We start from the raw sequence: 16,663 nt of genomic DNA on the forward strand, positions 1-16,663 counted from the left end.
ACGGATTGTGGGAGGGGGTAACCAGGATGAGGGCAGTGAGTGGTATGTAAAGTGAGTAAGTTAAAAAAAATTAAATTAAGAAAAAAAAAGAAAATATCTACATAGAAACCAGTGAGTATTTCTTACCTGTCTTAGGTTTTACTACTGTGAATGGAGATCATAACCAAGGCAACTCTTATAGAGGACAACATTTAATTGGGGCTGGCTTACAGGGTCAGAGGTTCCGTCCATTATCATCACTGCAGCAAGCATGGCAGTGTCCAGGCAGGCATGATGCTGGAGGAGCTCAGAGTTCTACATCTTGTTCAAAGGCAATGGGAGTAGACTGTAGCTAGGAGGTAGCTAGGATAGTCTCAAAGACCACCCTCACAGTGACACACTTCCTCCAGCAAGGCCATACCTCCTAATAGCACCACTCACTTCCCTGGGCCCAGCATTTTCAAACCACCATATCCTCTCACCGGTCAGTCTTCTTACTGATGTTCCATACTGCCTGACCTGGTCTGTTATCTTATAGGTTCTACTAAGCTACATGCCAATTAATTTACTGTCATGATAGCCTCAGAGTTACAGCATTTGCTGCCCTGAACCAATAGAGAACAGAAAACTCTACCTAGTGCTTCCTCGATCATCACTATAGTCTGTGTTACTGTGAACGAATTATAAGTCTCTGGACCTTGCTATCTTTATCTACACAACGATGTGCTGTAACCTCTCATTAGAGGTCAAAGAGAGTATACAATTCCCAACCTAAATAGTTCCTCTGATAAGAATGGCCCAGTGCTCCAAGGGTCTAACAACATACTTACTAATAAGATGCCAACGGAGTATTTACAATCTCTCGAGTTAAGTGACTAACTAACTATTTACAATGTCCTTAAATGTGATGCATGGCACTTGGGACAGTAAGGCAGCACTGATACCTGGGAGCCATTACTTTGCTCCAACTCTATCCTTTAAACGGCTGTGCAAGGACTCAAACACATTTCTTTTAAAAAAAAATCCATGATTTTATAATTTTACAATGTACTTTGATCATATTCTGACTCACTCTTCTCCCTGGCCCTCCCAGCTCCACCCCTACCACCCTACCTCCCCTGCCAACTCCAGGTCCTCTCTTTTTAAATAACCCCAACTCCAATTTGTGCTGCTCATCCAGTCTTGAGTATGGGGCCATCTACAAAAGAAAGCTTTACAAAGAACACTGGTCTGTCTCTCTTCTAGAAGTCACCAACTGCTCACAGCTCCTCAGATAGGGCTGAGAGCTTGTGAGCCCCTCCCGCTCCGTGCTAGAGTGCTGACTGGCTTGATCTTGTGAGGGTCTTGTTCAGGCAGCCACAGCTGCTGTGAGTTTGTGAGTGTAGCAGTCCTGTTATATACGTCCCTGTCCTCCACAACTGCTGGCTCTTACAGTCCTGACCACAATGGTCCCTGGGCCAGGGAGGGAGGGAAGGAGAGAGGTGTGTGTGTGTGTGTGAAAGAGAGAGAGAGAGAGAGAGAGAGAGAACGTGAGAAACAGACAGACAGAACTGGTCTCTGCTCTTTGACCATCTCTGCATTTCTGTTTTATCCACTCCTTACTGCACAAAGAAGCCTCTCTGCAGAGGCCTGAGAGCTGCACCAATTAATAGGGAGAGATACGGACTCACAGGGCAGCTTGGTGTTCATGCTGGGTTAGCAGAATAATAGCAATATGTCCCCTCTGGGGCCTGTGAGCTCCCCAGCCACGGGCTCTGGTCAGATCTACAGTGCCCGGCGTGCATTTGCTTCTGTGAAGTGGGCTAAAACCCAAAGTCCAATCAGAAGGGAGGTGGTTATCCCCAAACACCCTGCCTCAGTTTCTCCTTCTGGGCTAGGTAAAGAACAAATCTGGTAATAATCTGGCTGTTCTATGAAAATTACAAAATATTAAATGATGTACATTATTTGTTCTATTAACCAATAAATATCTGTAAATCAGTTTCAGTTTTAAATAGTTTATCTTTATTGTTTGAAAAGGGGTTAAGCAGAACATTTTTTAATTTAAACATTTTCTAATTCTTAATCATCTGCAGGGTTCATTTAATATTTAAACTTTACAGGGTCTAACAGAATTATATAAATATGCACCTATGAGCTGCAGAGGCAAAGTCTACTTGATATGCAAACACGTTATAAGAGAAAATATGTGAAGGAACAGAAAATGTTCTTGACTAAATGTGAAACCATAAAAGAGGAAAGGGGAGACTCAAGGGACTGCCAGCCTAACAATATTGACGGGAAGACAAATGCTCTCCAGAAGTTGGCAAGCCCAACAGAAAGAAGTAAAGCTATTTAAAGCTACAAAGACTGATAGCTTTAAAAAAAAACAAAACAAAACAAAACAAAAAAAAAAAACAAGTGCACGCAACTAATAATAGAACAGACTTTCAATACATCTCAAAGGATATGGTAAAATCCCAATTCTAACTCCAAAGAAGCTTTAACGTTGTTACCAAAGTCGAGCGCCTCTGAAATGCACGTGGGAAGAACTCCAGGACCTCCTCCCACTTCCTTCCGAGCACATGGCAGGACTTTGGGTCATTTGAACTACATTTACATTTTGTATAAATCAGAGATACACTGTGCACTTATTTCTCTCAAAATAGGTCAATCATGAAGTTATAAATTTTATAGATTTAATGAAAAAAAACTTTATACTTGAAGAAATACAGTAGATGACTAAGAAATTTTCTGAAGAAAAAAAAACAATGGCTGGGAATGAAAAATAGAGCAAATACTAAAGGACTGGTCATATATAAACATTAAATACAAATAATGAGTCATTAATATAGGCATATATAACATAGTGTGTGACTACATTTGTGAATCTCAATGTAATTCTCTGACTCTGTTTCCTCAAGACAGATTAAAGCTAATACTAGTTAGGTGTTCTATCTGGGCAGAAAGGGATCCTGAACTACAAGAAAAATAAGGATATGCAAAGCTATGAGTATGAATAAATATTATGATTTGCAAATCCCATGCATGTCATGCCAAGAACAGCTAATCATACCAAAAATAAAATGCTAAAAACTCACTCACTGTCTTCTGTGGGAAGAACCTGCAGGGAGTAGATCCACTCTATTATATCGTCTTTGTTCACCACATCCAAGGAGTCCAGCATATCCAGCCCAGAGAGTGCAAAAAAGGCAATTGTCAACCTAAAAGGAAAGAAAAGGGAAATGTCACCCTAACTCTCACCGGTGAACCATTTTCTGGCCTAAACCCAAAACAAAATAAAACAAAACACCAAAGGAAAAACCACCACCAACAACAAAATAAAACCAAGCAAACCCTTCCTCCTACTTTTAAAATAATTTACATGCATCCCCCACCTTGACAAATACGGAAAGCAAACAAATAAAACCTCACAATGTATTCTCAGTCACCGGAGCGTACCAGTCAAACCCTTGTTTTAACGTTTTAAGAAGGAGAGTTTTAGAACCATGAGCCCTTCTCAACTGTGAGGTACAGGAGTCCACTGCGGCTTACATGTGAGCAACTTGGAGACTAAAGTAGGTTTGATGTGTTTATTGTGTGTTCTGACAGACACACCACTAGACTTATTTTTTTATTCTTAGTTAAAGGTATCAGAACACGGTCTAAGAATGGGGTGGTATGAGGAGAATTCTGAGTGAGAAAACTCCAAGAAAAGAAGGCAAGAGTTTGACCTCAGTTCCTTCAAAATCCCAGAACTGTTCTTGGATTGCATTTCCATGCCCTTCCCTGGTGTAGTGTATAGGATTTATTCAGGTCACTCATTACAACCAGCTACTCTGATTGTCTACATGCCTCTATAGAAATACATGTTTCTGCCACTTGTGGTTTGCCCATCATGTGTGGTTTGCCCGTGATGGTGGACACTTCACTCACGTGACTCCTCTTAACCCTCAGAATCTCATCTGACAGCCACTCTGAATAAAGTTGGCTATTGCATAAGACCTTAGTCTGCCTCACTTATCAGCTCCATTCTCCCAGGTCCCACCACCAGCTAGCGTGTAAACAATGGGTATGGTGTGCCTGAGAATGTGGGTGTGTGCACAGGGCTTCAGGTCCCTGCAGAGAGAGATCAGAGTTATCAGAGTCTGTGAAGGTGGAATTGCAGGCAGTTTGTAAGTGAACCACTGTGGGTGCTGGGAACTGAACCTGGGTCCTTGCAAGAATAGTTAGTACACTCTTGCCTGTGGGCTATCTCTCCAGTGCCAACCAGTTCTTCCTGTAACTGTTTATTTAACATTCTAGAAGAATGCAACCTGATTATGCAGAGCTCTACCTAAGGCTGCACAAAGATGACTTCATTGTTGAAGACACTTGACAGTCGCAGTCAGAAGTGATTATTCAGGAAAGGAGCAAAACAAGGGTTCAGTGCCTGGGACCCTACTCAGCTCACATAGAGCTGTGTTTCCAAACCACTGTCAGATTATCACTGCTATGCCCTCACAACACACTACACATCTGTCCCAAGTAAATTCCAAATCCCATAACCAAATTTCAACACTGACAAAAACATGGTCTTTGAAAATTTCATTTCTGTTAATTAAATAATGGATTTTTTTTTTTTGGTGAAACAGTAAACAATATACTTCTTTTCACAGGGTCAGTACCATTTAAAAATGAAAAATCATTTATTCTGAGAACACAAAAACTACAACTGTCGCCTTAAAGGGGATAAAAGATATTTATTCTGGAGCCAAATACAAGTGATCATGACCCAGGAGCATAGGTTTAGGTTATCCTACATTCTGTAATCCAATGTAGTTAGAGTTTAATGAAGTTTTTACAGTAACAGAACAAAGAAAGTCATAAATAAAGTCAGTTTTCAAATATATGGTAGAAATATTAGGTGGATGTTTTGTTTTGGTTTTTTGGGTTTTTTTTTTTTTTTTTTGGTTTTTGGTTTTTGGAGTCAGGGTTTCTCTGTAGAACCCTGGCTGTCCTGGAACTCACTCTGTAGACCAGGCTGGCCTCAAGCTCAGAAATCTGCCTGCCTCTGCCTCCCAAGTGCTGGGATCAAAGGTATAGGTGGAACAACAATATGAACTAACCAGTACCCTCCGGAACTTGTGTCTCTAGCTGCATATGTAGCAGAAGATGGCCTGATAGGCCATCATTGGGACAAGAGGACCATAGGTCTTGCAAACTTTATATGCCTCAGTACAGGGGAACACCAGGGCCAAGAAGTGGGAGTAGGTGGTGGTGGGGGGGGGACTTTTGGGAAAGCATTGGAAATGTAAATGAAGAAAATATCTAATAAAAAATAATAATAATAATAAAATCATCACTAAAAACAATAATAATAAGGTAAAGGAGAGAAGTCTCTGCCACAGGCTCCTTCCTTATTTCCTGACACTCCTAGCCTTTCTGCTGGTGGGAGTTTGTTAATACATTTCAAAGGTGTTTTATCTATTAGGATCTAGGAATGCAAGGAATGTTAGGTCAGACAGGGAGGTGGGCAAGGAATTGCTACCGAAGGGATGGAAGATAGCCCAAGATAAACTGCAATTTGGCTCTAAGCTCTAACCAAAGACGTTCTAATCAGTTAGGCAGCCTTGCAGAAGTTTCAGTGGAAGGTGGAGTTCTTTCTAGGAACTTTGGTTCACAAACCCAAACTAGCACAGCAGAAACAGAAATGGTGTGTGCTTTTACAGAAGCAGGTAATTAGAAAATATCACTGGTGTCTAAACATACATACAAACCAACGTTAGCCCAAGAGTTAGGTATCCTGGCCAGTGTGGCTGACACCCCCCACCCAGTAATCCCAGGACTCGAGAGAAAGAAGTCCGGAGCCTGAGGGCCGCAGGCCACCACAGACTACACAGTGAGACCCTGCTTCTGTGAATAAGTAAACTCAGCTGCTTCCTATCTGGCAGTAAGAAGAACGCAAGCAACTTAAAGTCAATTATGAACCACAGAAAGCAAACTCAAAACCAAAGTGAAATACAGACTGAATCAAGAACAAAGAAAAAAAAAAAAAAACACTGAAAATCCAATACATTGTTAGGACAGATCTTTTAAATGACATTATTAATGAAAACTAAAAGAAGTATTTTAAAAAGTTCTATAGAAACTGGCCGTGGTGGCACACGCCTTTAATCCCAGCACTTGGGAGGCAGAGGCAGGCGGATTTCTGAGTTCAAGGCCAGACTGGTCTACAAAGTGAGTTCCAGGGCAGCCACGGCTACACAGAGAAACCCTGTCTCGAAAAACAAAACAAAAAATAACAACAACAACAACAACAACAAAAACCAACAAAACAAAACAAAAAAAAAAACCCAAAAAGTTCTATAGGAAGGTGTGGACCTTATGCTACTCTCACATAGGACCTTAGCTCAGTTCTCAGCACCCACACTGGGCAGCACTCAACCAACCACATGTAACTCCTGCTCTGGGGGCTCTAATACCTATTTCTGGCCTCCACAGACATATGCACATGCATATATCTAGATTTACATAGACATGCACATACACACACATATATACACATTAATAATAATAAGTCTTTAAAAATTCTACACAAGTGCAATGCACTAGACATAGGGGTGAAGACAGCAGCTCTCAGCAATACATTGAAATGTTACACACACACACTAATATAATGGTTGGTGCAGACTGCTACGGTACTCTTTAGTTATTTAATGAATTATAAGTTCAGACATTTTTACTGTTAGTTATGAACAGAAATTGTAGTGGTGCTGACATGCACCACTCTAATTTTACAAATATACACAATGGGATTTTGAAAATGCAAGTATAAATCTTTACTGATAGCTAGGTTAAATATCTCTTCACTGTATTAATGGTGCAAATTTTTTACTTTTTTTTTAATGGTGGGATTAATTCATGGCCTGCAGCATGCTAGGAAGTTGCTCTATCACTGAGCCACATTCCTGTCTCTGGAAATAGTAACTTGAAGTCTAGGCATGTAATACATGAGGTATAGCAACTCATGCTGGCCAATCTGTATCTGTGGTGTGGAGAGCTTTTGGGGCCACTTGGATAAGGAAGTAGGCTTCAGGCAGGAATATGACTTTGGGCTGGGACAGGAAGTAGGCTCAGATATCTTGGTCATCCTGATAGGACCTTAGAAACAGCGATGGGGGGTGGGCGTGGGGGGAGCTTTGTTTATTGTCTTGTTCGTTCCTTGACTATTTGTGTTTATTGTCTTGCTGTTCCTCAACCCAGAACTGACCTTATCATATGCATGTAATTAAAATGGTATAAAAGCAGCCTGGGAGAAAATAAACCCACCTTAGCCTCAGACCTGGCAGGGGTCATGCTACCGTGTTGTCTAATTGTCTTTTTCTTTTTAATCCTCACTACTGCCCTGGAGAACCTGTTGACTGACTGAGCTGGCTTGGTCACTGTTTCTTTTACAGCGTCGGTTCATCTTGCTGCTGACATGTTCTCATCACTGGTTGCTCTTCTAAAGGATTGGGTTTCAAGTCCCAGCACACACATAGTGGTTTACAACCAGTTCCAGACCCTCTTCTGGTATCCATGGGCATCTGGTACAATGCAGGCAAAATACTCAGACACATGGAATACAAAGTTTTTAATGTTTAAAAAAAATTCTGTGCATCCTCTAGGGCTCAGCTTGTTTGACAAGTATTTGCTTATGCCTTGTATCCGGCTGCTGCCACCAAAGGTTCTAGTGCAGCACTATCCTGTAAAACACAGTGACAGATGTGGCAAACACTGGGAGACAGCAGCCGGTGGCTAAAATGTTGTGGAGAACTTGCAGTGTGTTGGCCACTGTAAAAGAAGAACTGATTTTTGTTTTGTTTTGTTTTGGTTTTTGTTTTTTGAGACAGGGTTTCTCTGTGTAGCCCTGGCTGTCCTGGAACTCACTTTGTAGACCAGGCTGGCCTCGAACTCATAAATCCACCTGCCTCTGCCTCCCAAGTGCTGGGATTAAAGGTGTGAATTTTAAATCGGACCTAATTAAGTCAGACAGCCAAATATGGCTACTGACTACTCAAATATGGCAGTCCCAGAGTTGTAGAAAAGACAGAAAGTTATTAAACAAGCCAATAACTATAGGTAGTTGGGTGGTTGTCAGAAAAGGCCTCTCTAAAGAAATCTGGATTACAGTACATGTTATTGCTATTTACTTCAGAAACTAATTAATAGCAAAGAACCCTACTCAGAGTGCTACCCTGCCTTGTTCTATTTCCGCACCTACCACAGTTAAGTATTCCTTGATCGTGTTTGTACAAGTCATCTATAAAAATCTCCAAACTGAACCAGTCATGAAACGTTCCAAATACATAAGTGCCTAGTTCAGAAAATGTAGGGGACACCGGCATAAAACCAAGGAGTTACTGGGCGTGGCGGTGCCTGTCTTTAATCCCAGCACTTGGGAGGCAGAGAGAGGCAGGTGGTTCACACATCAGCCTGGTCTACACAGTGAGTTCCAGGCTATTATGAGATCTTGTCTAAAATGAAATAAAACCAATGTTTCTTATCATCCAATCCTAGGTAGGTCTGATACCAGGCTCCAAAACACAGCAGTGCACAACCATTTCTTCCTTTTGTTTTCTCAGTTCTACTTCTATAACAGTCCCTTATCCTTTGCCAGATGTCAGACATTTGCCAATTCCAGCCTTAGGGTGCTTCAGGCAACACCGAACCTTTTTATCCTACCGTGAGATTTACAATTCCTAAGCAAACTTCTAATCAGATCTCAGGGGTTTCCCTACCTTTTAATAAGAGTTAATTAAGAGGGGAGGGCAGGACAGGAGCGAAGAGGGACAAATGCTTTGCATTTTTCTTCTGTAAACGTTAAGGAAACAAAAGTGACCCACAGGATGTTATGGGAGTGGGGAAAGGAAGCTTACAGAAAATGGTTGGCAAGTGAAAGGAGGCGGACCGGGGAGATTCCCAAAGTCCTGAGCTGGGAGCTCCACACACCTCCCAGGGCGCTAGGAGTGGGTGTCGACAGCCAGGGGAGGCCGGGACGGAGGCAGTGAGAGTAGCGGGGAGCCGGGGGCCTCGGACAAGGCAGAGATCGCGGTGAAGGCCCGGCCAGGCCCGGCGGCAGCGCAACCCGGCAGGTCCCGGCAGTCCAGCCGGTCCGCGGCGCGCAGCCGGAAGGCCGCCATCGGCAGCCCCGCCGCGGCAGCGTCCAGTTACCTGCTGGTCTCCAGCGAGGAATACCGCTCCGGCAAGACCTGGAGGCAGCGCTGAAAGAACCGCACGTGCCGGTCCCGCAGGAAATCCAGCCGTTCTCCTTCTCCGCTCCCCGCCAGCCTGTCGTCCTCGGTGGTGGCCATGCTGCTCCGGAAGTGACACCCACCGCGATCCGGAAGCAGTTGGGGCGCGGAGTGAAGTCAACTCTAGCAGGCGCCAGGTTGGACTCAAGAGCCTGCTCCAGCCAAGACAACAGTGGGAGGCTCATCCTGTCGACCACCGAAACCCTCAGTGGAACACTTCGCCCCTCCTCTCCCTAGTTTGGACAGTCTTTTCTACTCACTGACAAAGTTTTCCATTCTCGCAACTCGTAAAACCAGTTCATAAACACCAAAAAACTTTCGGTTTTTGTTTTTCAAAAACAGTATCTTTGTGTGTGTATGTAGCCCTGACTGTCCAGGAACTCTCTCTGTAGAGCAGGCTGCACTCGAACTCAGAGATCTGCCTGCATCTTCATCCTCAGTGTTGGGATTAAAGACATGTGCCACCAAGTCTGACACATAAATAAGATGTTTTGTGTTTGTTAAAATTTCAGAGTGAAACCTATTTCTTCTTGTGCTAACCAAAACATTTTAAATCCTGGCCCTAAACAAAGTAAGAGTGTGATATCTCAAAGTTTTATTTCTGCAAAAACACATTTTTGGAGGGACACTTTTAAGCTGAATAAGTAGGGAAGCTAAACATAGTTAGAAACTGGAGACAAACGTTTTACTAGAGATTTACCAACGTTTTGAAGATTCAAACATTTTCCTAAATATCTTTAGAATATCTGAAGTTATTTCAAATATCGTTTGACCTATGTGTACTGAGTGTGGTGCTCTTAAAGTGACAATGGCAATTAAAGGGAGCAATTCAGTTGACTGAGAAGACCCTTGAAATGGACCCATCAAAGATCAAAGCATTATATGTTAGAACTCAAGAATAATTATGATTAAAAGAATATGATCAGGCACTGGCTTATATTAAGAAAGCTCAGGCAATAGGAGCAGAAGATAAAGATAAAGCTATCTAAGCAAAATTTATGAAAATCAAAAGATTCAAAGAAATATAAGTAGGACGTATATGTAAAAGTGTTTGCTTAATAATGATTAATTTTTGCTTAAAATTTAAAAAATAATGATTGTAAAGGGAATTAGACAATTTAAAAACTATTTCTACTTATACATTATTTCCTTATTGTTGATAGTTTAGAAATACTGATATAGATTTCCTCTTAATAAGTGTAACAAAATAGTGAATTTGAATTAAGTTTACAAATACATAGACATTCAATTATGGACTGACTTTTTTCCCCAGAGGGCCAGACTATAAAATATCAGGCTTCATGGATCAGATAGTTTGTCACAAGTATTCAGGCCTTCAGCTGCAATTTCACTATAGTGCGTAGTTAGCTATAGACAACGTACAACCAACGGGCAAGGCTGTTTTGATAAAACTTTATTCATACAAAAATAGAATTTAAGTTGCCTTGGTCATATACTATCCCCTTTAAGTTCACAAGGCACTCGAGAAAGAATTCCACCAAAGATTAGGCTGAAACTAGATTCTTCAAAAACCAACTAAATTTTGGTTTGTAGAAAATCAATTTCTTACAAAACAGCAACCATTCAGACTATATGTCTCCAGTTATAATTAAAGATATCTAAAGATCAAATTTGTGATAAGTAAATGTCCTGTATTTTGTGTATACAGCACTGTCCTTGTGAACTGAAATCTTATGACATAAGGTGCTTTCTATGAAAAGCTGGCTTGAGTTCTGCTTTCACACATGAAGTTTTCTACTTTGCAGTGTCATGACATCAGTAAACATACTAGCCTACTTCAAAAGAAAGATGTCCCTACTTTGGGGCAAGCATAAGAAAATGGTGCCAGCCAATAAGGTACAAAGACACAAAGATTTTATAAATCTGTGCAGTCCAAAAAGGTTGAAAGAAAATCTGACATAGTTGCAGGAAATCCCAAGGATGCCATTATAATATATGAAATAGGAACATGTAGGAAGGGAGGTTATTTAAAATAGTCTTCATATAAAACAAAGCATGCTTTAATCAAATACAAATAGCCATTACACAAAAAATGAAACAATTGACAAACTACCATTTTGTTAAACTTAGAATGAACAACTCTTTAAAAAAACAAAACAAAAAATCTTATGTTTTTGTTACTCAGGCTTAGTTACTTGCAAGTTATAAAAGTAATAAAATTTTGGCTTAAAAAAGACTGATTTTCCCAAATTACATCACTAAGCCATGATAAAAACATCTTGGAAATATTTTGAGTATTTAAATTTGTAATACAAACCTATTTAAATAACTTTCATATCAATAACAGGCTAATATACACCATCTTCGTAGGAACAGAACTGACAATGCTCTGACACTTAAACCTCGCAATGCAAACACAGCACAGTAACCAACCTGACTAAGTTAGTGATCCTTAAATAGCATAGCTAATCGTCTTCTCCTGAAATAGCAATATACTAACATCTTATCAAGCAATTGTAATATCTCATAGCTCCTCTAGATTCCTTGTCGCCAGGTAGGAATGGCCCTAAGGAGAAAAAGAGAAAATCAATTATAAATATGTAGGAAGATAAAAAACAACAGATTAAATGGCAACCTAAAGTACATACAGCACTGGTGAGATGGCTCTCGGGGGAAAGTGGGTAAAGCCACTGGCAACCCTGCTGGATTGCTGAGACTGCATTGTGGAAGAAGCAATTATCCTGTGATAGTCACATGCACACCATAGCTCTCACATACCCATGCACACAAAACACACAATACAAATATAAGAAAACATTAAAAATAGAGATTTCTTTTAAAACTATTGATAAAAATATATATTCAGAAACTGCATAAAATACAACCATGCATAGAACTGCATAAAATAAAACACATTATAAATTTCTATAGTGAACACCTTCTACTACCTTCTCACCTGTGTGGGATATGGAGAAGTGGCCCAGAGCCTGACGGACCTATCTTTTTGGTTCGTTCTTCCCAGCCTTTGGTAGGTTTGTAAAGCCTAGAAGGATCTCTACTGACATTATTTTCAACCTGTGATCAGAAGTAAAATAGTGTCAGTTAATTCTATGAACTAAATATGTACTGAGCAAAGTCTTCAATAATACAAAGGAGTTTTAAAAACTATACGTGGTATTAGCCAAACATGAACAAGCTACCACTGTGGTTATGCTGCTAATTAATAAACTGCTAAGTTATCCTTTCCAAGTTGTTACTTCTTTTCTATTTCAATTACAAGAAACAGACTACAGCTTATATAAGAGCACTGTAATTGGACAATAAAGGTAGGATAAGTAACACCAATCAAGACATCTACCTGACCCATGAGGCACCCACATTGGTTCTGAGCCGTTACCAGTGGGACTAAGCAGTGCCCACAGCTGCACAGCTGCACAGATGCTGCATAGCTGCACAGATGCTACACAGCTGCACAGCTGCACAGATGCTGCACAGATGCACAGATGCTGCACAGATGCACAGATGCTGCACAGATGCACAGATGATGCACAGATGCACAGATGCTGCACAGATGCACAGATGATGCACAGATGCACAGATGCTGCACAGATGCTGCACAGATGCACAGATGCTGCACAGCTGCACAGATGCACAGATGCTGCACAGATGCACAGATGCTGCACAGATGCTGCACAGATGCACAGATGCTGCACAGATGCACAGATGCTGCACAGATGCACAGATGCTGCACAGATGCACAGCTGCACAGATGCTGCACAGCTGCACAGATGCTGCACAGATGCTGCACAGCTGCACAGATGCTGCACAGATGCTGCACAGCTGCACAGCTGCTGCACAGATGCACAGATGCTGCACAGATGCACAGATGCTGCACAGATGCACAGATGCTGCACAGATGCACAGATGCACAGATGCTGCACAGATGCACAGATGCTGCACAGATGCACAGATGCACAGATGCTGCACAGATGCACAGATGCTGTACAGATGCACAGATGCTGCACAGCTGCACAGATGCTACACAGATGCACAGATGCTGCACAGATGCACAGCTGCACAGATGCACAGATGCTGCACAGATGCACAGATGCTGCACAGATGCACAGATGCTGCACAGCTGCACAGATGCTGCACAGATGCACAGATGCTGCATAGATGCACAGATGCTGGATGGAGGGTCAGAAAGAATAATATGTGAGGAGCAAGAAGAGTCAGGAAAGCGTGCTTCTAAAACGATGTGGCAGAACTCAAATAACTGCCAAAAATGTATTAAGTTCTGCTCTGTAGTATTAAGTGTGAAATATAAGGCAGAGGGAACAATAAAATATAAACAGGGGGGTTCTGCCAATCTCCTTAAAGTTAAGGAATTAGGAGGGAGGGAGCCAGGGAAAGGGAAGACATTCTGGTGTGCTCTGCTCCTGGCCTGACTACAGATATTCTCTGCTGGACATTTCAGAAAGAAAGGATGTGTACTGATTTTGCCATAAAGAAATGGTAAATATATGAAGAAATGACTATGCTCAATCTCATTGAAATATACATATATGCATGTTATGTACATGAAGAAATGAAAAACTCATTAATGTGAAAAATGTATGACTCTATCTTGTTTGAGAAACTAAGTTTTAAAAGTAAAGCAGGACATAATGGCATACACCTATGCATTCAAGGACAGCCTGGGCTACATAGCAGGACATAATGGTATACACCTATGCATTCAAGGACAGCCTGGGCTACATAGCAGGACATAATGGCATACACCTATGCATTCAAGGACAGCCTGGGCTACATAGCAGGACATAATGGCATACACCTATGCATTCAAGGACAGCCTGGGCTACATAGCAAAAGCTGTGTACAGAATACAATACCTTTTCTTTTAATTTTGTCAGTCGCCTTTGTTTTTCTGCCTTCTCTTCTTCTTTTGCCTGTCTATCTAGAATTTTCAATTCGAGTTTATGTAAATCCTAGGAAAGTACCAACAACAAAAAAAGATTAATTTAAAAAACACAATTAACATAAATTTGCTTCCCTAAGTGTTTGCAACTTAAACCAAGTCAGCTGCCCACTCCTTCAAAGGTGGTGGGTTTCTCACAGGAAGGCTAAGAGCTGCACTTTCCTGACTGTGGCCCCTGCTGGCCTTCCTGCATTAATGTCTTTTTAAATGTCACTTACTTTACTCAAAAGTTCACTCTAAACCTCATAATGAGTAAACTAAACCCATTTTTTACCTATCAATAAAGCTTCGTTTAGTCTGGAATCTCTGTGTCAGTTCATATTTTCAGTTTTGTTTTCTTTTTTCTCATCTTTTTAAAAATGTTATTAAGAAGCCTGCTTACTGTGTGGGGAGAGGAGAATGAGTAAGCATGGGTTCTTTGGTTGCTCAGTAAGGTTATATATATAAACTAAAAGAAATGAAGTTCACACAACTCATGTCTTTTATCTGTTTTCCTTTGTACATCCCTTTATGAATCTTTGCTGTGCATTTTGATGCCATTAACAATCCATGACATTTTTACTCATGGAGAGCTATTTTGTTTATACTTTGAGCACCTTAGCATAACCTTCTCTGCCTTGCCTAGAGAACACATTCAGCCTGGTTCATAGCCTCCTCAACTGTTGATTCCCATCTGTTGCTTGATGTTTCAAAGATACTGGAAGTATAACCATGTGCAGGGGGAGGGGGAAAGGGGCACTAGGAACTGAACCTAGAGCCTCCAACCTACGAGGCAAGTGTTCATCCACTGAACTACATCCCTAGCAGTGTACCCTAAAGTGTTTAGTTTCCCAGGAACAACACAGCTGACATTCCTCTAAGCCCTTAGACATGCCCTCCCCTCTGTTAGAGAAGAGCTTTCCTTCCCTTCTCCTTCAAGACTCAATTCAAGCTCCCCCTTCTTCTAACACTCACAGCTCTGGTAAGCACCCTCTGCACTATCTACCCCCTGTAATACTCTGACTATACCTTAGTTTCCACACTGATTGTCCTAATTAGGTGTCTAGTGGTGTGGTGAACACCACAAGCCAAAGCAACTTGGAAGACCAAAGGTTTATTTCAGCTTATAGTTGTAGTGCATCACTGACTGAGGAAGTTAGGGCAGGAACTTGGAGGCAGGAACTAAAACAGGCCATGAAAGAATCTGCTTAGTGGCTTTGTTCCTCATGGCTTGCTCAGCCCGCTTTCTTATATAACCCAGGAGCACCAGTGCAAAGATGGCACAGGTCACAGTTGGCCAGGCCCTCCCACATCAGTCAGCAATAAGGAAGATGCCTTATAGATATGCCTACAGGCCAATCGAATGGAGGCATTCTCAATTGTAGTTCTCTCTTCCCAGAAAGACCCTTGCTTGTGTCAACCTGACCCCACCCCCTCAGAAACAAAAACAAAAACAAAACTGACCAGGACACTGTCATTTTACTTGCAAACACCTTTCCCCACTAAATCATAACTTACTAGAAGTTAGAGGGTGAGGCATACTCACTCACTGCGCTACAGCGATGCCAGCAGGTGTGGTGTGGAAGATGACGGGATGACCTCAGTCTACACGAGCCTGGAAGCAGGGCCTTCAGGACTCACTGATAGCTACCTAGGAAGGGTGTTTACTCACTCTTTCTTGAAACCTGGCAAGCTCATCCGCAGCAGTCTTCCTCTTCTCTGCCTTCTCTGCCTTTTCCTTTATCTCCTGCTCAAGCCTCAGGAACTCTTCCTGCTCCCGCCTCTGCTGGGTGTAGCTCTCCAGGAGCAGCTTGAGCTTGGACTGCCGCTGCCGCTCTCTCTGCTGCTTTCTCTCCTTCTCTTCCTCCTCTCTGAGCTGGGAAGCAAGCTTCGCTGACATCTCTAGACTCTTCCGCTTCTTCCAAGCTTCCACTGCCAGCTTCTGCTTCTTCCTCTGTTCCTCTCTCTGCTTTGGACTATCTTCTGCTTTGCTTTGAGAAGGCAGAGGCACGGTGTCCACCTTTTCTTTTAACTTGAGTATTTCCTCCTTCTTTTGCTGCTTTTTGGTTTTCCAATTTTGAATAGACTAAAATAATCAGAGTCAAAGGAGACAAAACCAAACAAGCTTACGATCAGATCAGCCAGAGGCATTCCAAGCACAGCCTCAGTTCTAAAGACGAGCATTTGTCGATCGATGCTGGATGTTTAGGGTTTTAGGATTTGTTTTAAACCAGTGCAATTTTTTCTACTCACATTTAAGAAACTTATGGTCTGCTGTAAATCTCTGGGTCCTGCGTTATTCTTTGGCCTTCCTGTGCATGCGGGAGCCCTCCTGTCTCCTCCAATATTCTCAGGGACTGCATTTCCCTCTAATTACCTCACTTTTGTTTTCAAATTCTATTTTTAGACAATGTTTTTAAGAGATCTTTCTTTTACCAGGTATCAAAAGAAGATTTAAAAATGGGACTGAATCTGCTGTGAATTGAATGAGAATGGCTCCCTAGACTCTTAG

At 41.7% G+C, this 16,663-nt stretch overlaps 2 protein-coding genes across 5 annotated transcripts in view; both read right to left on the minus strand.

The window, feature by feature from the left end:
- Pggt1b (protein geranylgeranyltransferase type I, beta subunit) overlaps positions 1 to 9,563 on the minus strand; it is a 45,746-nt gene extending 36,183 nt beyond the window's left edge. The window contains exons 1-2 of one of the 3 annotated variants that reach the window (XR_001782356.2): positions 9,154 to 9,559; positions 3,064 to 3,182 (exon numbers count right to left, since the gene is read on the minus strand). Coding sequence is in view for 1 of the 3 variants with exons in the window: in NM_172627.3 (NP_766215.1) it covers positions 3,064 to 3,182; positions 9,154 to 9,293 (259 nt within the window). In the remaining 2 variants the exon portion in view is untranslated. Of the gene's footprint in view, positions 1 to 3,059; positions 3,183 to 9,153 lie in introns of all 3 variants that reach the window. The other 2 variants (XM_006525866.4, NM_172627.3) reach the window with 2 other exon arrangements.
- A 1,061-nt stretch (positions 9,564 to 10,624) lies between these two features.
- Positions 10,625 to 16,663, minus strand: part of Ccdc112 (coiled-coil domain containing 112) — a 29,800-nt gene continuing 23,761 nt past the window's right edge. The window contains exons 7-10 of one of the 2 annotated variants that reach the window (NM_001160399.1): positions 15,824 to 16,237; positions 14,087 to 14,182; positions 12,151 to 12,269; positions 10,625 to 11,760 (exon numbers count right to left, since the gene is read on the minus strand). In NM_001160399.1, coding sequence (NP_001153871.1) covers positions 11,730 to 11,760; positions 12,151 to 12,269; positions 14,087 to 14,182; positions 15,824 to 16,237 — 660 coding nt within the window. In that variant the 3' untranslated portion in view covers positions 10,625 to 11,729. Of the gene's footprint in view, positions 11,761 to 12,150; positions 12,270 to 13,316; positions 13,996 to 14,047; positions 14,183 to 15,823; positions 16,238 to 16,663 lie in introns of those variants that run through there. The other variant, XM_011246924.3, reaches the window with a different exon arrangement.

The sequence above is a fragment of the Mus musculus genome, chromosome 18, assembly GCF_000001635.26.
Source record: "Mus musculus strain C57BL/6J chromosome 18, GRCm38.p6 C57BL/6J".
In the NCBI taxonomy this organism is placed as follows: domain Eukaryota; kingdom Metazoa; phylum Chordata; class Mammalia; order Rodentia; family Muridae; genus Mus; species Mus musculus.